General features: G+C 38.6%; 1 protein-coding gene and 1 long non-coding RNA gene across 2 annotated transcripts in view; both read right to left on the bottom strand.

The window, feature by feature from the left end:
* Positions 1-6,273: 6,273 nt before the first annotated feature.
* Positions 6,274-7,475, bottom strand: LOC129046642 (uncharacterized). Its single transcript, XR_008508280.1, has 2 exons — positions 6,806-7,475; positions 6,274-6,700 (listed from the first exon to the last, which is right to left on the bottom strand). It is a non-coding gene; the product is annotated as an uncharacterized LOC129046642 (long non-coding RNA).
* Positions 7,476-9,657: 2,182 nt separating this feature from the next.
* HAAO (3-hydroxyanthranilate 3,4-dioxygenase) overlaps positions 9,658-22,074 on the bottom strand; it is a 33,880-nt gene continuing 21,463 nt past the window's right edge. Inside the window, exons 7-10 of the mRNA XM_036380564.2 lie at positions 13,748-13,893; positions 12,595-12,663; positions 11,373-11,455; positions 9,658-9,736 (exon numbers count right to left, since the gene is read on the bottom strand). Coding sequence (XP_036236457.1) covers positions 9,658-9,736; positions 11,373-11,455; positions 12,595-12,663; positions 13,748-13,893 — 377 coding nt within the window. The remainder of the gene's footprint in view (positions 9,737-11,372; positions 11,456-12,594; positions 12,664-13,747; positions 13,894-22,074) is intronic.

Below are 22,074 nucleotides of genomic sequence, written 5' to 3' on the forward strand. Positions count from 1 at the left end.
CTCATGGTGGGTTAAAGCACACAGCTGAGCAAGAACTGAAAAGAAGTTGGCTTTGCCACAGAACAGCTCCCCCCATAGTAGATTAAAGGAGCACTTCATTCTCCTGAGCTTTCAGTCTGTCTCTCCATTCACTATGTTCTCTTTTAAAATTGAGCCTGTTTAGCTTCTCCTGCCAGACACTCTGGCACAGTTCCTCAGGCACTTAAATATCATTGCGGATTTGGGCTTCTGAGCCTACATCTTATTTCCCTCTGAGGGGGAGGAAGCTTTGCAAGTAGAGTTAATTTTGCTATAGAGGAAATAAAAGCCATGAACCCTTTCTATTAGATTAAAACTGATAATAAAGAGCAGCCTTTGTCTTTCCATGAAGAACATCTGTGAGCTGCACAGCCACACTGCCTGGGATGCTGTGAAGAGCCTGGGTTATGTGGAGCATTTAGTGAGAATGGCTCCCAGTGAAGCCCAGGATAGCGCTTCCCTCTTGTCTGATCTGCTTTTTCTGTCCTCCAGCAGTATGTATGGAGTGGATCCAACCCACAGAGAGCACAGATGTAGCTGCTTCATAAAAGCTCCTGAAACATCCTGTGTCTGACATAAACAAAAATGACCTTTAGTATCGCTCTCTCTGACTGCCAGCAATGGGCTAGTCGTGTTACAAACCTCCAAGCACACGCAGCATGCTTGGCACAAACCTCACCAGTATGGGCAAGATACAACTAATTAGGACATAAAAATACTCAGAAGACAGATATATATATATATGTGTGTGTGTGTGTGTTTGTGTATAATGTGTGCGTATATGCAGTATGTAAATTATGCAGCTATGCAATGGCATTTAGGGCAATGCAGTACACAGCAAGGCAACATTTGCATTATTGTAGTGTAGCTGCCTGATTCTGTTAACACACTGGCATAAATCAGGGCAGCTGCATCTATAATGGCAAAGATGGAAGTCGTGACAAATTGCTTTCAGTGAAGAACTGGGTGTAAATTGCCTCTTTTATATCCAAAAAATGGAAGAAATGGCTTTAGACAGCTGAACATTGTCATCCATATTGGAAACAGAAGCCAGAGTTGGTTCATTTTCATTTTAAACTCAAATTCTGATGGCATATGGCAATCTCATTCCAGTGCTCAAATACATTTTTCTGTCTTAGTTTAAAAATAAGCTGAACTAGTATGTTTTGGTAGATAAATAATTAAACAAAGTGTTATCCTTTTTTGTGAAGATTTTACTTGGTTTAATTCAGTATTTGCCATTTTCCTTTTGGAGAGAACAATGAGCTCTTGTCTGATGAGTGGATCTGCCCACTGAATGTTGATTTGCCACTCAATAGTAAAGCACACGAGGTCTGAATCATGTGGCTTGTTAGTCACCAGTATCAGGAAACAATTAGGAGCTGTTAACATTTTTCTCAGGTTGTCATAAATAAAGCTGATCTATTTGTGTTTCAACAATTTGGTGATGATTTTTTCTCTAGGCAAAACGTGGTGTGCGCATTCTTTCTGTAATGTATGCCAAGATGCTGTAGGCAGCTCAGGTCACAAATGTGTTCAGGCAAATAACTGCTGCTGGAACAATGGCTTTGTCATATGTTCTTTCTGTCAGTTTTTCTGTTATATAGAGTAATATCATCTGTAACTGCATTTGGGGAGTAGGAATTATCTTCTGGCTCACCAGCAATGCTGCGGTGCTTCCTGCATGGCTCAATTGAGCTGTATCAAGTGGGGATGGAAATGGCTCTAACAGCAGACCCTGTGACTGGGGTGTTCTGCAGGACAGCAAAGATTTCGGTTTGACTTTTTCCTCCTCCTGTGCAGAGGTGGGAGCTGTTCCTGGGGCTTCTGCTGCTTGTGGAAATGTGCTTTTGGGTCAACAAGGTTATAGATCTCCAGCAGTGATCTGCATGAAGAGGATGAGCTTTGCTTGGCTCTTGGAAAAAGAGCCCTGTGGCTTCTCAGTGAAGGTGGCTTTTTGAGTACCCTAAGAGCAGATTGTGTGTCAGAGTGACATAAAAATAACCCCCCAGGAATTTCCTTGTGGTTCAGCTGTGGACAGCTGCCTTGTCAGTGCAGTTCTCTGCTCAGCCCAGCAGTTAATGTGGACCTATTTGAAGGTGCCCGTTTCCTTTCTGCATGGAATCCAGATGCTGCCCTGGGGTTTCCTTGGAGGAAGAGACAGTTAGCAAAAAGCTAGGTGAGGTGCAATGACTGCATTTCCATGTCAAACCCCTGGGGTATTTGGGAATTGCACACTGAAACTTTCAAGCTTCAGTTCTACAAATTGGCATATGTTTAGTTGCTTTACACAATTGGGTTGTCAAATTTATTTTCCAATGGTAAAGTGTATGGTTTGAACATGGGCAACTCATTGTCTAGAAAAGTTTGTTTGTGCTGACAGTTTGTAAAGTTGAACCTTTACAAACTCCATCATCTGTGTGCTTTGGTTTTGCATTCTAAGCATGCTAGGGGTTTTTCTTCAAGAAGAAAAACATTAAAACATGCTAAAGTGATATTTTTGCTCTAGTTGTATAGCACTTCAGAAGTCCTATTTCTCTGATGTACCAAAGATGTACTCAAATTCCTCACTGAATCTTCAAAAGTGGTTATGTGTAGTTTACTTTGTCATAGTCATGACATCTTTCTCTGGAGCTTATGAGATTGTATAATGAAGTGTTTTTAGAACCCAAATAGTTTTGCTTCAATTTCAGTGTAATTTATCTCCAAAACCATGGACAGAATTTTTTATTTAGCACTATATTTAGCCATGTACATGTACCTATTTAACAACTCTAAAAATACAAAGCAGCATTCAAATCTTTGAGTATGTGGTCCTCATGCAATTCTTACTGAATTACCAGGCCAAAGATCTTGGAGATATATTTAACTTAGAGCAACAATGATTTGGAAAGAATTGTTTCATCATTTGAAGACCTAAAAAGGGGAGATGATTTCCCTAATGATATCACAATTTAAGGGCTTATTTTTGGAATACAAACTATCTGACTGTGTGTAAGCATCACTCTAGATGTCAAGCTTCCATCAAAATTACAGTGACATTAAAAGGAAGAGTTTTTATTCGCTTCCACAATTTTTGGACAATGACTGAAAATATTATTGACTGGAGCCAGAATAAGATCTTTCTCTACCAGACAGTGCTAATAAGACCTGTAGATCAGGTACTTTGAGCTGATATTGGGTGGATATTAAATTTTTCTCCTTCATTATTACTTCAAAAGTCAACAGCTTTACTGTGGGTCCAATCAGGTGTTATTCTGCATCCTTTGATACTGAAGAGTAGCTCTACAATACTTGTGTATTGAAAAAGAAACACACCAGGAGGTGATGACCTTCATAAGTCTGAAGTGTTCATTCAGGTGCATCTGGGTTATTAACTGAAAAGAAACTAAATAAAAACACTCCAAAGCCTTAAAACATCTCCAATAGGAACACAAGCTGGTTATGTAGGAATTTTTTAAATAGCTTAAGTATTTTTTTCCTTTACTTATATGCAATGATGGTGGGAGGATTGCTTTCTCTACATCTGTTCTATTAGATGTGACTGGAGAGCTGAAATCAGTACAATTAATGTTTTTAACAACAGAATGAAAACATTTGTTACCTTCATGTAGTAAGATGAGATTGATTTACAGGTGTCAGTAAATACTTACTGGGTCTGAGGAAAAACTTTACTACAACACTCCTGATTTTATCAGTTTCCTGATCCGCCTAGTCAGTTTTATGCCTGTGGTAGGGTTTGCTGCTTCAAATAAACAAGCAACATCTAAAAGTAGAGAAAGCAGGGAGGTAGAAGGGTTCCTCTATTGACTTTTACAAAGTGTCAGTTTATGTATTGCAAGCTCAAATGTAGCTAGCATTAAATCTTGTCTTAATTTTTCTGTGGGTTTTTTTTGGTTTTGTGTCTTTTAATTGGACAATCTTGTGCTCTTCTGTTGATCTTCGATATGTTTACTACATGATCTGTGTGGGTAACTCTTTTCTAGTTCTCTCATAACCATAAACACACATGTTTTTCATAACTTGTTTTTTGTAGATTTTTTTTCAAGATTATAGAGAGGGCTGGCAAAGGCTGAAGCTTTATTTGCTGTACCAGGATGATTTAATTTTTAAGTTACTTCAAGCAATGCTATTTATTATGAATGGGTGATGATGGTAATCACATATCATTAATCATGAAACCTTGCTAATCAACTATTTTTAAGTGTTGGAATATGAGACCATAGTTAGAAGGAATGCAGTGAGACATACCAATTTATTTCCATCATTCATATAATTTAGCATAGCTCAAAATAAGAACATAAGTACCCCATGAGATCAAGCCTGCCTAGCCTAGGAGTAATAGGAAACATTAATTACTTCAAATATTTTGATCTATATTGCTAATTTGCATGGAAGACTGACTGTAAGTTCCTTGCTCATTATGAAGTACTATAATAATGCTTATATCACTCTTTATATGACTTAAATGCTATAACTAGAAATCAAAATACATCTATAGCTAAAAACAAGTGGTTTAGCTTTCTCTTTAAAGGTTTACCTGTGATCTCCTTGGGATTAAACATTCTAACGGCACTGAAAAAGCCCAGGGAAAGCCTTGCTGCTTTAATCAATAGCTGGCAGGATAAGGCTGTATCTTTTTCCCATATGAAGTGAAAGGGAAAACTGCTGACCTCTAGGATAGGTGAGATCCTGCCTTGGAATAACTGTGGATGCTTGTAGGTGGACTCAAACTTCTTTGTGTGTATTTCTAAGCATTCAAATCACCTCAAGCTTGTGATTCTGGACAATGCTGCATGTGTTTAAAAGTAATAATTTACCAAGAATAGTGCAGGTATAGCTTTGTATCTGTGTAGGTTTTATTGTAATACTGCTTAGAATATTTATTTGTATAAAGGTTTTGCTTTTGAGTCTTGCCGAAGCATCAGACAGCAGATGGTCTGTCTGTGCAATACTGTGTTAATAAGGCTAGCAAAATCCTGTCAAAATGTACCAAGTTTGCTAAGTATCAGGTGTCCCAATATCTGTCTGATTCAGATAGAAAGTGAGCATCCAAATTAGGGTGCAGGTGTACCAGGTATAAAAAGAGCTGCAAAGAAAGGCTGTCATGTGTGTGTAAATCATATGAAGTGTGTCATGTCTAAGGCACATGAGGAGTGCCTGAGGATGTTTAGCCTGGAGAAAAGACCAGGGTGTCACATGATATTTTCTGAAAAATCCCTTCGCCAGGATTTCTTCTCCTGGGAAGATGAGAAGCCTCAGCTTCTCCATGTTTTGCTCCTCTGGAATGTGTTCTGGAGATTAATTAAAAACAATTCACATGTTTGGATAAACAATGGCCAATCACAGCCAGATATGTCAGACTCTGAGTCAGTCAAGGATTTTATTATTTGTTCTTTTCTAGCCTTCTGATGGATCCTTTCTCTTTCTTCAGTATAGTTTTAGTATATAATTTCTTTTAATATGCCATCATAAAATAATAAATCAGCCTTCTGGGAACATGGAGTCAAATTCTCATCTCTCACCTCATCCTGGGGACCTCACAACACCACACCAGAGAGACCTTATTGTGCTCCACCATTGCCTGAGAGGAGGGGCTGGTGAAGTGAGGGTGGGCCTCTTCTCCCAGGCAACCAGTATGAGGGGAAATGGCCTCAAGGTGTTCTAGGGGAGAATCCGGTTGGACATAAGGAACACTTTGTTCACAGAAAGCTTTGTTAAACATTGGAATGGACTGTCGAGCAAGGTGGTGGAGTCACCATCCTTAGGGGTGTTTAAGAAATGACTGGATGTGGCACTAAGTGCCAGTTGACAACCTGGTGTTCCATCAAAGGTTGGATCTGATGATCTTGGAGGCCTTCTTGAATCTCAGTGATTCTGTAGGACATAGTTTTGCCAGGTGTGTTTCATGGACAAGCATGAACAAACACCATGTCAAGAGCAGTGCATTAGGGTACTCTGCAAACAACATGCCTAACTAAGCCTTTGCCACTGACCTTAGCCTGAAATCCTTCTCTGAGGCAAGATCAGCACTGGAGTCTCCAGGCCCTGGTCCCAACACCTTTGGTGCTGAAGTATCTGCTGAGCTGACTGCACATACACAGAAAGAACAGCTAAGAGGGCTCCAGGAACCAGAACATTTATATGTGGCTGTCATGGTTTGACACTGGCACAATGCCAGTGCCCCCATGAAGATACCTTCTCCCTGGTTTCTGCTGTGAGATGTGACCAGGAATAAGCAAAGCAGGCTCCTACTTAGGGAAAAAGAACCAGAACTTTATTAACTACTCTACAACTACAGATAAAAAGGAACACACACACAGGGAAAATGAAAACTTCACAAGTGCATTTCCTCCTCCCCCCACCAAATTTCCAACCCAATACATTTGTTCCTCAAATCACCAACTCTCGGTCCAGCACCACCTTTAGACAATGAATCCTCAGTTCATCAAGAGGAGAGGAGTCCTTCTTGTACCATGGGCTTCCCCTGGAAACACAGCTGAAGCCTCGTGTGTTTCTGTGTCACTCGTGGCACTGCCCGGAGTACATCTGCCGTCGTGACTTCTTCCTTTCTATGTCCAGTGCTCTCACCACTGAACACGGACCAGAACTGCTTCTAGGGTTGTCTTTTAAGGATGCTCTGTCCCGATCCAAAAAAGGCACAGTCTCTCCTTTGGGACACCTGTCCCCCCCATATTTTTTCACCCCCTGGGGCCAAGGGGCATCAACACTGAGCAGTCTCTGTATCACAAGGAACATGGGTCTGTCCATCTCTCCTTTGGGACACCTGTCCCCACAATCTCTCCTTTGGGACACCTGTCCCCCCCATATTTTCACCCCCTGGGGCCGAGGGGCATCAACACTGAACCCTCTTGGTTCTGAGGCCATTGCCTCCCCCTAGAATGCAGTCTCTGTATCACAAGGAACATGGTTCTGTCCATGGCTATACAAAAAGAGTCCAGCAAAAGCTACTCCATCATCTCTTCTCACTAGGATTCTTCTCTATTCTTCTACTATCTCTCACTCGCCCAGACCTCTCTCACACTGGCCCATTTCTTTCTTCATCTTCCACTCTATCTTCTAGGAAAGGTCAATGTTCTGTAAAGTTCTCATTCTCCAAAAAGGGGTTAAAAGCTCCTACAAGCGGCCGGCTGAACCCCCCCCTCTTCTCCGTCCCAGCCGTGCTGCCGGCGCAGGCCCATGTTTATCAAGCTTCAAGGTTACAGTCCCAGGCAGCGGCTCTCTCTCTCTCTCTCTCTGTGTCTCTCAGGGGGGCTGCCCGATGGCTCCCAGTCTCTCTCTCTCTCTCTCTTCCACCCTTCCACCCCCGGGCTCAGGCCTACCTCTCCCAGCCACATGGCTTTTCCCCTCCCCCTGCCCAGCCAGCAGCTGGGCCGGGGGAGAGACCCGAACTCTTTCCCGCCGGAAACCCAAGAGAACCCTCCCAGGGGAGAGCTCTGCTTTTAACTCCGTGTTCTCAGAGGCGTGTCTATGTCCCAATGGCCAGGTTAAATGCCAATATTAAAGTCTGAATATCCATTGGCCAAAAACACAGCATCCCAAAAAACACATTTCCTGTCAAACCACCACATTGGCCAACTTCCTCCTGAGCAGAGTAGAATGGGTGCATCTAAATACAAATGTACCATTGTTGGGGCAGTTCAGAACAGATACATAATGAAGGAAGAGCAAAACACTTGAAAAAGATTCACTGCCTGCCCAGAAGCCCTCCAGAACTATTTGAAAACCTGGGAAAAGGGAAGTTGCAGGTTTCTGAATCACAGTGGTTAAGCACCTGGGAAGGAGTAAATGGCAAGTACTCTCTGTGCTCTCATTTGTGCTCTGGCCCTAAGTAACTATTGAATTGAAAGAGAGAGAGTGGGAGGGGAAGGAAATTCAACACCAAAGCAACAGAAATAATTCTCAAAAGAGAATATATCTAGAAAACAAAATTCTTTTCTCTTGGTACTTGGTGTTTCACTGTTTTCATAAATCCTCTCCTGCTGTTTTGATCCTGATTCTTTTCCATACTTACTTATTGGCCTTAACACTTCTTACCTAGTTCTTAGAAGACAGAAGCTCCTCAATAGAAACTAATTACTAAGTCCTGATTTCTGACTGTGAGCTGTGGCAAAACAGGATGATGGAGCTCTGGTTTAGTGCTCCTGGTCTGGCACCTAGTCTGTGACTTGGATAGAATTTAGGTGTTCAAGCACAAGTTGTTGTAAAAGGCATCACAAGTATAGTTTGAGTAGATATCATGGGAGGTATCTAATCTGGAGATGCCTTAACTTTTATTCTGAAAGTTCCATGGTTTTCAGTGCCTCTGGGTTGATGAAGAGCGGCTGGTTATTCTAGATTTTGTTCTACATGTTGCTGTGTTTTACTCACTTATTATTCAGTGTGAAATATGGAAATATTTCTGTGATTACCCTATAACTGCTGGACTAAAAATATAACACTTTGGTACCCTAGATCCCTCAATCATGTTCACTCAAGTTGTCAATTCTGCAGACACATAAACACACCAGTACCAATGGTAACCAGAAAAAATTACTCCCTTGTTCCCTTTTTGTGTGCGGCAGCTCACACCTATTACACCCTTAAGGACTGGGTTCAGGTTTGCAAGTTAGGCCCCCTTTTATCAGGAAGATGAAACAGAGTTTTGCAGTATGCTTTGCTAGAAAAGCTGCTGATGTTAAGATACAAGTTATAGATTAAAGCCAAGGCATCTGTGTGTCTCTCATGAGAAGAATGAACACTTCAATAAAGCACATATGACATCTCAGTTTAATGAGGTTTATAGGTGATAGATGAAACAAATCTTTTTCTGAACATAATTAGAAGTAAAATAAAAGATCAGGAATCAGTAACTTTTGCCTTCTCAATTATTTAATTGATAATACCTGCAGGTATCTAAGCAACCTGTTTTCTCATGACAATGTGAAGAACAATTAAATAAAACCAAGAGAAAAACTCTTTTGCAGAGTTCTTGGAATAAAAGCAGCAAAATATAATTTGACATTTATTGTTTCTGCAAAAAACTTCACTGTTCAAAAAGAAGCAGCCGTTAATAGAAACTGATTATAATAATTTTTCTGCTCTCTTATCCCTTAACATACCTCTAAAGGTGAATTTGACTTGAGAATTTATTAATTTTGGGAATTCCACATCTTTTGTGCTGCACAGGAGCACAGCCACGACCCAGGCGCTTCTGTTTAGTCCCACTGCAGTGCTATGTTCAGGGTAGCATGCACACAGCATCCAGCCTGTTACCTAAGACCTGTAACAGTGCCTGTCCCATCTCCTTTTCTACATCTTGTGGCAGAGACTTGCATCTCAAAAGACTCTAGTAGTAATCTAGATAGTATCATGTATTATTAGGTAAGTAATCCTTCTGCTAGGGTATGTTGTCATTTCCTTTCAGATAAAATCAAACAAAACACTAGATCTTAAAAACATACTGGTTATAAATTTTGCTAAAACTTTAACTACTTGGGGGAAAAGTTTTAATTGGGCACAGCACTTGACTCCACTTAATCATTGTGTCAGAGTATTCAAATTTCCAGGCCTTCTGAGTAGAATATAATTAAGATAGGTAGGTTAAAGCTTGGTTATCCTCAAAGCCAAGTGACACAGTTATTTATAAGGCTGCTTGCGTTTTGGATCCTGAGCAATGCAAAGAGCAACACAGTCTTCTGCTCTTTTCCAGCAGTACCTGGAAGAATTGAAAGAGAGATGATGCAATGTGTACAGAGGGAAATCACACTCTCAAACCAACAAATGAAACATGGATGATATTGAAAAGGAGGAGCGGGCACTTTGTGAGCTTTAGCCATGCTCTATCTCTTCCTTTCCATTCTGGAAGCTATTTTCCTTTATGCATATCACGTGTGTCAAGGTTCTGAAACAGCTGTATGCATCCTACTTCAGGAGGAGAGCTGTGTTCTTAGCCTGAACCCCAAATCTTCCTGCACTGAAGATTAAGCTTGGTCTGATGCTTCTAGCATCTGCTGTGAGTTGTGAGTGCCAGTGGGTAGTTTCAGGCCATATATCTCATATATCTTTATACATGGTCTTTTTTCCTTTTTTGTTTTCACTTTTTTTTCCCTTCTTTTTTTTTTCCCTTCTTTTTTTTTTCCCTTCTTTTTTTTTTTTTCCCTTCTTTTTTTTTCCCTTCTTTTTTTTTTCCCTTCTTTTTTTCCCTTCTTTTTTTTCCCTTCTTTTTTTTCCCCCTTCTTTTTTTTCCCTTCTTTTTTTTCCCCCTTCTTTTTTTTCCCCTTCTTTTTTTTCCCTTCTTGTTTTTTTCCCTTCTTGTTTTTTTCCCTTCTTGTTTTTTCCCTTCTTTTTTTTCCCTTCTTTTTTTTCCCTTCTTTTTTTTTCCCTTCTTTTTTTTTCCCTTCTTTTTTTTCCCTTCTTTTTTTTCCCTTCTTTTTTTTCCCTTCTTTTTTTTTCCCTTCTTTTTTTTTCCCTTCTTTTTTTTTCCCTTCTTTTTTTTTCCCTTCTTTTTTTTTCCCTTCTTTTTTTTTCCCTTCTTTTTTTTTCCCTTCTTTTTTTTTCCCTTCTTTTTTTTTCCCTTCTTTTTTTTTCCCTTCTTTTTTTTTCCCTTCTTTTTTTTTCCCTTCTTTTTTTTTCCCTTCTTTTTTTTTCCCTTCTTTTTTTTTCCCTTCTTTTTTTTCCCTTCTTTTTTTTTCCCTTCTTTTTTCCCTTCTTTTTTTTTCCCTTCTTTTTTTTTCCCTTCTTTTTTTTTCCCTTCTTTTTTTTTCCCTTCTTTTTTTTTCCCTTCTTTTTTTTTCCCTTCTTTTTTTTCCCTTCTTTTTTTTTCCCTTCTTTTTTTTTCCCTTCTTTTTTTTTCCCTTCTTTTTTTTTCCCTTCTTTTTTTTTCCCTTCTTTTTTTTCCCTTCTTTTTTTTTCCCTTTTTTTTCCCTTCTTTTTTTTTCCCTTCTTTTTTTTTCCCTTCTTTTTTTTTCCCTTCTTTTTTTTTCCCTTCTTTTTTTTTCCCCTTCTTTTTTTTTCCCCTTCTTTTTTTTTCCCCTTCTTTTTTTTTCCCTTTCTTTTTTCCCCTTTTCTTTCCTCTCCTTCTTTTTCTTTTCTGTTATTTTTATTTATTTTTTCTTATTTTTTTTAATTTTCTCCAGCTTTAATCATAAGAGGTGAACTAGAATGAATGTCTGGCTTTTCCTCCTGAAAACACTTTTGCCCCGAGAAATAGCAGAGGCTGTTGCAAATCCTGCATTCACAGATGCTGTGTTTCTGCACCAGTGATGCCCGACATGGTGTGCATTGAATACACAGAATTTATGTGGCTGGAAGCTGGGGGATCACGCTCTGAACCCCTGCTCATCTCTACTCACACAGACTGGGCACGGACAAGCAGGCTGTCACCAGCAGAGAGAGTCAGGGTTTTACCATCCATGGCAACAGTCGATGTGCCCTCCTGAAAGGAAAGAAGGATTTTAATTTTCCATGTTTTGTCCCCAGCAGAAAGAAAATGCAGCATGTACGGAAATCTTTCCTACTGAAAGAACACCTCAAACCTGTTCTGTTTCATGAGGTCTAGCTAAGTATTCAGTTGATCTTGTCTGTCTAACACTATTATCGTCAATAAAAATATGTTTCTTTGTTCAGTGTTTCTTATCATAAAGCAGCAACCCATTGCCTGATTCTTGGGGTACAGTGCCACCAATCTAACCTAGCAGTCTACAAGTCAGTACAGCTCCAGAAATTACAGAGAGAATCTTCTGGAGTAGTTTAAGCTTCTCTCCTACTTTTCTGATTCCTCATAGCTCTTTAAGTGTTGAGGAGCAATTCACAAACCAGCAGGGGGCTGACTGAAATTGCTGAGTCTCTCCATATTGGAATGCACTGGTTATTATCTTGTCAAGCAGGGGAGAGAGGTTCTTGCCAGCCACAAGGTCTCGATTCCACAGCCTGATGTAAGCTGCAGTGTAAACAAATGTCCTTCAAGATTATGATTTCTTTAATTAGTATTTGATAGTTCCTGTGAATTTCAACAGAAGAGGAACTAATAGAAATATCTGCCTCCCAAGCTAGCCTGACTTGTGTAAGCAAAAATTAGCTTTTCTTTTTCTTTGGGTTGCAAATGCATTCTAGAAGCAAGTTGAATGATGGGTATCTGGATCACCTGCAATTCTGAGTAAATATAAACAACTTTTCAGACTTTTTTATTAGCTTATTCTACTTGATTCCAGTTTGACTTCAGGATGAGGGCAAATGTTTCAAGGCAGAACTAAGAGGTGATGTTGCCTTATTGCTTGATCTGATATATTTACAGGATATAGCCTAGGTAGGGTGCATTAAAATTCCCATCAAGGATGGATGCCAGTATCTCTGTCATCAACATGCATGATGAGGAAAAAGAGGCTATTTTTATTGTGGCAGCACTTTACAGTTATTTTTCATTACAGTTTAAAGCTGAGAGGTGGTGCCTATTGGTGACCTTTTCTGTGAGAAGGAAGGGAATCATTCCAGTTTCTGTTGCTAGAAGGCTTTACTACTGTTCAGTCTGAACTTAAACATGAACTCATCAGTTAACAAGTGTGAATTGCCACATACCAGCTGCCATATCCAGATATCTGAATTCTTTTTACTTTTCTCAGTTGTTCCTGGTCCATAAGCTATAGCCTAAAAAAAAAAGTAATGGTTTCATCCAAATGACCAAAGTGCCCATATTCATCTTCCAACAGCATTTAAAACATTCTATTTTTACAGGAGAATATTCATAGAAGATGACATTATTTTTGCAGACATTAAAATTCACACTATGTTTGGTTTTCTCATATTGATTCCTACTGATAAAAAGGGAGCTGGTCACACCTGCCACTCCTTATGCTCCTCTGCATCCTTGCTTATCTACTCCTCCTGCCTCCTCCCACTCTCAGTTTTGCATCTATATGCTTCCTGCTTCTGTTCCTGGAACAGGCACTTCCTCCTCATGAACTCTGGGCCCTGTCAAGAGCCTGGTGAAGTAGAAAAGATTCTTCCATTAACATTAAAAATGCTTCAGACAGGACTTAATCTTTCTCATTTTCTGTCCCCTCTGTGCTCTTTCTGACATTCCCACACTCTGTCACTTTGCTGTCAGCTGTATTGGATTCTTTGGAGTGTGACTCCAAGTAATTCTGGGGGAATATGTTTTGTAAACATCACGCGTACAGCACAGATATCAAATGTTGACAGCTTCATTTACACCCAAACTAGACTGTGTTTGACTAAACTGTGAAGTGGAATGTTTTAGGGCAGCCCAGGCTCTCTGGTTGCTGTCCAGTTTTCCTTTTTTCTACATAGATGGAGGGGGAGGAAAAAAAAAAGTGTGTTTACACACCCAGACTAGACTTGGACCACGAATGCTGCTCAAACACATAAAGAAGCTTGATTTACATCACACTGGTGCTTCTGATTTGGGAAATATGGGGAGAGGGACTGGGGAATGAATGAACTGTTTTAATCCCAAAGGAAATGAACAGAAATAAAGTTCAGGTTGATTCTGGACATGGAAGTACTGAAAAGAAAAAAGAAAGCCCCTGCCCTAAGCTAGTCAAATCAATGGACCAAAGACAGGGGTGCATAACTTTGCTGGGGTGCCTAACTTTGTCTGCTGACTGTATATTGATCCCAAGCCTGGATTCATTCATTCTGAACAGTAGGCACCAATAATCTGTACCTTTAAAAATATCTCTTTTTTTATAGAGAAATTATACCCCCTTACCTCTGTTTCAAAGTTATCTCCAAACATACTCAAGGATTTTTTCTGTTTTATTTCCCCACGATGATCATTTAACCAGCTTGAGAAGGAAAATGGCTCCATAACAGAAGTGGAATTCAGTGGGAAAGGTGTTTCTTTCAGGAGTTCATCTGTAAGCAAGGCAGAGGGCTATCAATGACAGCCCTTGCTTCCCTTGCTCTTTGCAAATGTTTTAATTGAGGGATCAATTTACAGACACTATCCTGCCAAAAATTTTAATGGTAAGCAGTGTTATGGTCATTATCAGGACTTTTTGAGATTGCCAGATGCGTATGTTATTTGTGAGTCTTGATGGAGTGACTTCAAAGATGTTGTCAGAACTGTGTATTCAAACAGTATGCAATATCCTACCTAGTTCTTCCTGGCATAGTCCTCATTCTCTTTCAGACCACCTTTTGCACTGGTAAAATATAATGTGTCATCCCTGAGCCTTTGCTCATATCATATCCCTCTAAAAGAGGACTTGGGCCTATAGAATAAGCTTATTCTACATGTCTCACATAGTTAGTACTGGCTTTTCATGTTCCTTTTCCTCTTCTTCTCCTCTGTCCCCTATGTGTCCCCTCCACAGTGAATCAAACAGATTAGTACAACCTAAAATTTAATACAATGTATTTTTTGGTGGTGTTCTTGGAGCATGTCATGGCTTTGGTTTTGGTCGCTTGATTTAATTTCCAGTAATTCTCCTTCCTAAATAATTTGATTTGAAATAACTGGAGGACTAATTGCAGTATAGCTGGCACAATTCATGATGCATGTTGCTGGTATATGAAATGAGCTTTACTTATTTACCAGCTCACAGGGAAGTGCAGAGACAGAGCAATTGCCCTGGTGATTCTGTGTAGTTTGTTCTGAGATATCATGGGAGAACACCCATTGAGTAATTTCAAGCAGTAATGCCAACCAGATGCTGGGAAAACTCCCTGGATGGTTTGCTCCCAAATGTATTGTGGTAATAAACCTGCAGCCAAATCTTAGTCTCGGTGCTAGTAATAGAACAGCTATTTTTTTAAGTATTAGTGTATTCATTATGCAGTATTCTTTTGGTTCTGTTCTAATGCTGAATTTCACTGCTCTGCAGTGTTTTGAACCTACCATTAGAGTTTTTCATTAAAGACCATTTTGTACAGAGTTTTTGAACAATATGTGGGAGGGTCAGTGTATGCAGGGGATAGCAGTGTACTGAAGATGCTCTTGCTGCTCACGGGATCCCAGTAAGCACTGGGTACAACCATCTCCAGATAATCTGGGTGGGCTACTAATCCTTTCGTTGTAGAAACAAAACTTTGCTATTCAAATTTCTTCTCCATTATTTTGGGAGGTTACACTTGCTAACCCACTGCAGTGCCTTAACTTCACCTATGCTGTGATTTTGTGATATTAAAATAATTATATTTTTAGGAAAAATTTCTCTTGGCAATGCCTCTTTCAGGAAATTCTGAAAGTAATCTGAAGAAATCTGTAGCAAAAGAAGACATTTTTTGTTTGAAAACTTTTTTCTTCAAGTTGTTTTTTTTTAGAAAAAAGCTTCCTTACATTATTTAACTCAAAAATTTAAAACAACTTTTACTGAAAAGCAAACTTGTCCAGAGAAACTAAGAAGCAACAAAGGAAAAAAGAAAGTCTTTACATTAGATTTATTTTTTCTGAACTTGTAAGCATTAACATGATCTATTCTTGAATGTTCTATATATTGTCTGATAACACTAAAATGCAGTGTAAAGGTATTTGGTGATTTAGTTTTGGTGCTTCATTTTTCTCACTGTAATATGACTGCTTGGGGTTTTTTCCTTAATTTTCACAGGTTCATCAAACATCCTTTGGAGGTAATTAGGAACAAATACACACTTTGTCCTTAAATTATGGATATGTGCAAATGAGATTGAAGTGAAAAATTGCTTTTTTGACTAGGGACTGATGTAAAACAAAGGTCTAAAATATTATGATATACATTCACACACAGCAGAGGAGGAAAAGAAAAGAAAATTTATCAGAAATTTTATGAGAAGGTACTCGATGCACCTGGTGCTCCAAAAGACATTAAAATATTTTGTTCTATTAATAACTGAAATCTTTACCAGTTGTTTTTGTTTTATTTTGTTTTCAGATTAAAACTCACCATTTGAATTCAGAAAAGTTCATTGTAGTTTTGGAATACCAGAAAGTTACCCATTAGTAGAGCTTTCTACTAAAATGCATGTCCTAGTTGTGAGAGGTACGTGGGGTTTTGGTGGTTGGTTGGTTGTTTATTTGCTTTAAAAAAAACCCAAAAAGCATATGGAAGCTGGTAGGATAAGAGACAAATACAGAGATGTTGTGAGTATTCTGCTCAACTTGGGGAATATTTCTTCTCCACAGTTTAAGAATTCCAGCATCAAGCTGACAAGTAAATTCAAATTTTATATGCTGGAGAATGAATGCAAAAAAGCTATTTTTCATTGCTCAAGGATGGGCATTGTGGTGTTTTGTGCAAGGAGAATTATGAATGTTCCCCATGAGTTGCAAGGAACTTGGGGTAAGAAAAAGCCAAAGTACTTGTTTATATTTTGACCAAGAAGGAGCACAAATCTAACAAAAAGAAGTCTAGGTTTGTAGTTTAACTTCTGTCTGTTATTCTCCATAAACATAATTTTGCTATTTTCCTTTTTCTGCTGATCTCTGACTCCAGTTGCCCTGATCAGCTGGGACAACACTCAGGGGACAACAGCAGAGAGTGGCCTGTGCCTACCCAGGGCCAGTGTAAGTGCAATACATCCTGCACTTACTATGCTGCACTGCCCTTTCTTGCTTGTGATAAACAGCCACCAGCTAGCAGTTTATTTTGCTTTCAAGTGAAGGTGGGCTTTTCTTTATTTAGACTTTAAGTTCCTCAGTTCAGAGCTTTTTTTTTTTGACACTTGTCTTATCAGCAGGCCCTAGCCTGTGATGGGGTATTGGCTTAATACTATCTTTGATGTTAATGGCACTTGCTCAGTGACAGCATAATGGCCTTTGAAAGCTGTGCCTGCATGGAATTAAGCTTTTAGTGTGACCTGGTATGCTGACTTGATTATCTGTTACTGCAGAACAAATGAGAGAAGGCTGTGGTGATGAGGTACGTGACAGATGTGTGACATTATCAATAGACTGCTTGGCTGAGTCCTTATTTAACCCTGATGCTGATCCCTTGCATGATGCCAAAAGCTGTAGGTGTCCTAATGCTTGTGAACTTGAGCTAACAAGCTACAATGAAGAGGATCCAACCTCTTGCAGTTCCACACATATTGGAGTTGAAGCCTGGTGCTACTAAAGGAACTGAGTATTTCTAATCAGGCTAATGGTTTATATTTAGATATTGTTGCATATATTTCTGTTTAGCCTGTACATTTGCTTTCAACTCAGTATCTGAGGAAGTGCAAGCCTGTGTTCCTGGAGTTCTGTTCTAGCAATACTGTGAGACAAGGAGACAACATGTTTAATGATGGAAAAGTAAAAATATGCCAGCAAAATGCAAGAAAATGGCACTTCTAAGCTAGACAGCTAATAGTCTGGTGTAGGTTTTTCCAAGTAATACAACACTATCTGGAACATCAAATCTAATATTTTCTTACATTTTCAGACATCCATTTAAAGGTTCAATATTAAAGTCCATTTCTGCAGATCATTACTATTAAAAATTTATATCAGTTCTTTATGGGATTATAGCTTTTTTCAGATTTTAATTACAATGTGATGATATCATGTAAAGCTGAAAAAATGTCATGTTTATGGAATGAGTTTGTAAATATTTTAAAAAGGAAATTACAGGTTTTAGAGGAAGTTGACTTCAGTTACACAATATTGAACTGTACTGAAACTATTAAACTGGGCAAAGAAGGAGAGAACAGCTTGTGAGAAAAGAGCAAGCTGAACGTACAAGTAGTTACAGCCTCAGCAGAGATTGTCTAAAGAAGAGTTTGAGCTTGCTGGGAGTACTGAGTTTCTGATGCAGTAAAGAGAACAGGTAAAGAAGGCTGACACTGACCTACCAGGTGTATGTGGCTGATTTGCTTAACTCACATGTAACATGGAAGGCCCCCCTTTCCCTCCCTGGTGATGCTCCTAAGCTTTCCTGTCAAGAAATCAAACAGTCTCATTCTCTTGAGCCAAGCTCTTCCCATAGCTCTCATTTCTTCAAGATTTGTTCAAAGGAAAAGAGCAATAAAGCACTTGAAATATGTCAAAATAAGGTCAACAGATTGCATGCTGGCTTTATGAAAAACTGTATCTTAACTGTATGTGTCACCCTTCACTTGTAGACAGAGCATTCTAGATGGAACAAGGCTCAAATCTTTAAATCCCCATATATTCTTACTAATTATCCCACCATCCTGAGGTGCTGTGCTGCCTCAGTCTGTCCCTACATGCTGTGCCCAATCTCCACACAAGGATATGACACAGTCCATTACAAATGGTGTCTCCCCCTATAGCATCACAAGACATCATTCAAAGTGGAGTGATTGAATCCTCTTTGTTTTTTCATCCTTTAACTGAGTGTCAAATGGTCCAGACTACTTGTGAATTATTTTAAAATTATGTATTAATTTATTTCTGCACACTTTCTAATCATCATTTCCATGTCTTCAATACTATATCATAATGAATAATTCCAGTGATAGAGTTTTGCAGCATTTCACATTTAATTGCCAATGCCAGTAATAATACATTCTCTCGGATATTTTTCCCATATGTGCCTACCTAATTTCTATGAAAAAGTCTGTTTTATTCTCCAAGTAACAGAAATGTCAATGAGACAAGTAGAATTTTAATGCCTCTGCTAATAAAACCAGTGAAATGAGGGACATCTGGGTTTTAGCCCAGTCCATATAAAAATCCAGAGTGAAAGCAGTGAGTGTGACTGATTACTCTGAGGGTTGTTGGTTCATTTCCCTGTTGTGGAATATAGATGCAGAAGCATTTAGTTGAAAATACAGCACTCACTTGGTGCAGCCAGACATTTCCCTGTGTAACTGTATTCTTTTTCTGTAGCATGTCCTGAGAATTGTCATGACTGCTAATTTATGACTAGTCCATGTAATTATTTCTAGGCAGATTTTTCTTTGTGTCATTAAATCTATGCTGGAAACTGAACAACCTTTTTTTTCCCTAATTGAAACTAAGAAGTTTGAGAAAGCTTTGAAAAATATTTTTGAAATAAAGAAATATAGCTTTATCAAAAGGAGATGTCATCAGCCAGAAGGAAAGGAATAAATTAAACCAAAAAAAAAAGTCACTATTTAGGCCACAATTTTTTAAAGGTTTTTCAAGATCTAGCTAGGTTATTGTAATTAAGAATGATAAATTGTATTGAGAAATGCTGTCCACTTATCCAATCCTAACATAAAGAATCTCAATTCTGTTTCTGAATCTGCCTTTTATAACTTGGGGCATTTCATTAATCCTCTTTGTATGTAACTTCAGTTTGCATAGAATGGGAATAGGATACTTCATTATAACAAGAGTTGAGACCTCACTCTCTTGGTGAGACAAGGATTTTTACAGCATGTGTGAGCTATTACCACTAAATAGCCTTAGAAACGCTAGTGAAAATGTCAGACAAACTCCATTAGTGAGTCTTCTGTTTCAGATGTTGCTGTCTGGGGAGCATTTAAGAATGTAAGGAAGAAAGAAGCTACTTTATTAGAGAGGACATACCTGCTGTGAAACTGCTGAGCTTTATAGCTCTTAAATATTTCTTATTTGTTTCACAAAAGTCTGAACAGAAAGGAAAACAATTCTTTTGGTGCATTTCTTCCTATTGCCCTGATAGGTTTATTGTGCACATTATGCACTGTAGGTATGTATAGATCAGTAGTGGCTTGGATCACGTGGTGAAGCATCAGGAGAGTTCCCAGAGCCTGCAGTTTATGTTCTGCCCCTCTATGAGGAGGCTCACTTGAGAATATTGTGGGAGAAGCAGATTTATTCCTGAGGGCTTTCTTGAGGGGTTTTTTTTTGTGTTGTCATTAGCTGTTCTGGGCTCTGAGAGCCTAATGAACCTTTTGATTCCAGAGAATGTGCAGCCTGCAGTCCTGAGTCTTGGATGATACACTGTAGTTTGGAACTAAAAAACTCAGTAGAAGTTTTCATATGGAAAATTATAGCAGCCCTACTCCAGATGTTGTGATCCTATTTCATTTCTGCATTAAATATTGCTGACTTAGGTTGGTCTGTCTGAGTAGCTCATTTTCATTATGAGCTCTGTACTCATTAGGGACTGGTGTCCTCATTTAAATATGAGAGGAGAAGAAATAGATGCAATGTGAGAGGTAACATGCTTATAAGAATTGAAGGGGTTTATTATATGGCTCTATCCCCTTCTTCCACCTACATATCATTTGCAGTTTAGGTGCATCTTCAAGAGAGATATAAGCATGACTTGGAAGTAACTTAAAGGATTGCATATGACAGGCTAAAGATGAATAGTGTGTTTATATGGTCATCTTTGCCAGAAGAGAGCAATGAGGATGACAGAGAAAAGGAGAAGATTCATGTTGTTGATAAAAGTTACAGAGATGGTGTTGTGGGGAACTGAACAATTTTGATGGGTCTAGACAGTTTAAAACGATTTAGTCTCTGTATTGGTTAGTCCTTAATAGGATATTCCTTAATATATAAATGCTCATATACTGTTTTTTTTTTTTTTTAATACAAGTACTCAGAGCAGAAAGAAGTACCATGTTATAGAAGAGAAGGACTGATCCATTTAGGTGTGTTGGAAGTCCTTCAAGATGAGAGTAAAGAGAATCAAATAGGCAATTTTGTAAACAGATACATAGCAAATAAATTTTATGTTCAAAATTAGCATTCTTATTTGGGAAAAAAACCACAGAGACAGTATCTTTAGAATTATTTCAATGTACTTAAAACAGAAAGGCACAAATATTTATGCAGTTCTTTGAAGTTCAAAAGCATGGCCCTGTATTTGCTCCAGTGCAAATACAGACAGAATTTCTTCCTGCATGTTTTTAGTTTTCTGTAGTAGTTTTAATTGAATTAACATTGCCCACTAGCTAGTTAACTGAAAAGAAGAAGAAAAATAGAAGAAAAAAGATCTGCTTGTTTTTATATATCAGTGAAACAAGACTGAGCAGCAAATATTGTCTGTGGAGGTTCATTGGATTAGCTACAGAGGATGACCACACAGAAGCTGATTTTTATAGTGCTGAACTTACCCTTATACCTTCTTTAGCTGAGACCACAGAACATTTACAGAGCATGCCCTAGGCTCTATGGTAACCCCTGCTCCACTGATTGAAGAAAATACCTATTTTTCCATGCTCATTCAGTTGCTTAGGTTTTGTTTGCTCTGAATCACAAACATAAAACTGCACTGTATTCTAACTATACTAAGTAGATTCATAATCCAGACTGAAAATCACCCTAGATCAAATCAATGAAACTTTTTCTCGTGAAGTCACTACAGGACTGGTTTTTACATTACATATCTGAATGTTCACTCACAATAAAGCTTGTTTGGGAAGTAAAATTTCATTGATAATTAGAAGTAGAGTAGTTTGGATAAAAAAATTCCTGACAGTCTACCATTAATGTTCATGAGGTTCATTTTCAAAGACACCTAACAGTAGAAAAAAATTTTATTACAGTTTTTTCCCCATCAAATTACTCCTAAAAGAAGTCTGGATTATTTTAGACATGGCAGGAAAAGCTTTGGAGCTTCTGGTTATTACTGCTGCAAAGAATATTTAGCCATCACTCTTTATTAGAACTGAGTTTTCTCTCTCTGAACCATCTCTTGTCCTCTTGACTAGAAAAGTGGGATGAAATTGTTACATTGGGATAATCTTGCTTTTCAGGCTGATTCAACTGAATGTAGCAAGACTTGTTTTGATAAACTATGATTCCTCATGTCAAAAAATATGACAAGTAACCCAAACCAGCCCATCTTGAGATTTCCCTGTACAGCCTATGTCCTAGAAATATTCACCCTTTTTGATAAAAAAAGGGGAGAATATTCTCAGACTTCATTTCTGCACATGGAAACAAAAGAGTCTAGTAATAAAATACAAAACTGTTCCAGGGAGGATGCCTCAAGTAGGGATTGCATGCAATATATATTTCTGATTATATTTTTCATGATGGCATTTGAGTCCCTCTTCTTCTGTGTCTTCATATACTCTGATTGCCCTGCTTTCTGAGGGACTTTCCCTGCTTTTGGCTAAGCCAGAAATCATAAATAAATCAAGAAAAGGTCTGGACTTAGGATTGGGTTATTTTTTTGGGGGGGGTTTGGTTTTTTAAAAGCTATTGGA

The sequence above is a fragment of the Molothrus ater genome, chromosome 3, assembly GCF_012460135.2.
Source record: "Molothrus ater isolate BHLD 08-10-18 breed brown headed cowbird chromosome 3, BPBGC_Mater_1.1, whole genome shotgun sequence".
NCBI lineage: Eukaryota > Metazoa > Chordata > Aves > Passeriformes > Icteridae > Molothrus > Molothrus ater.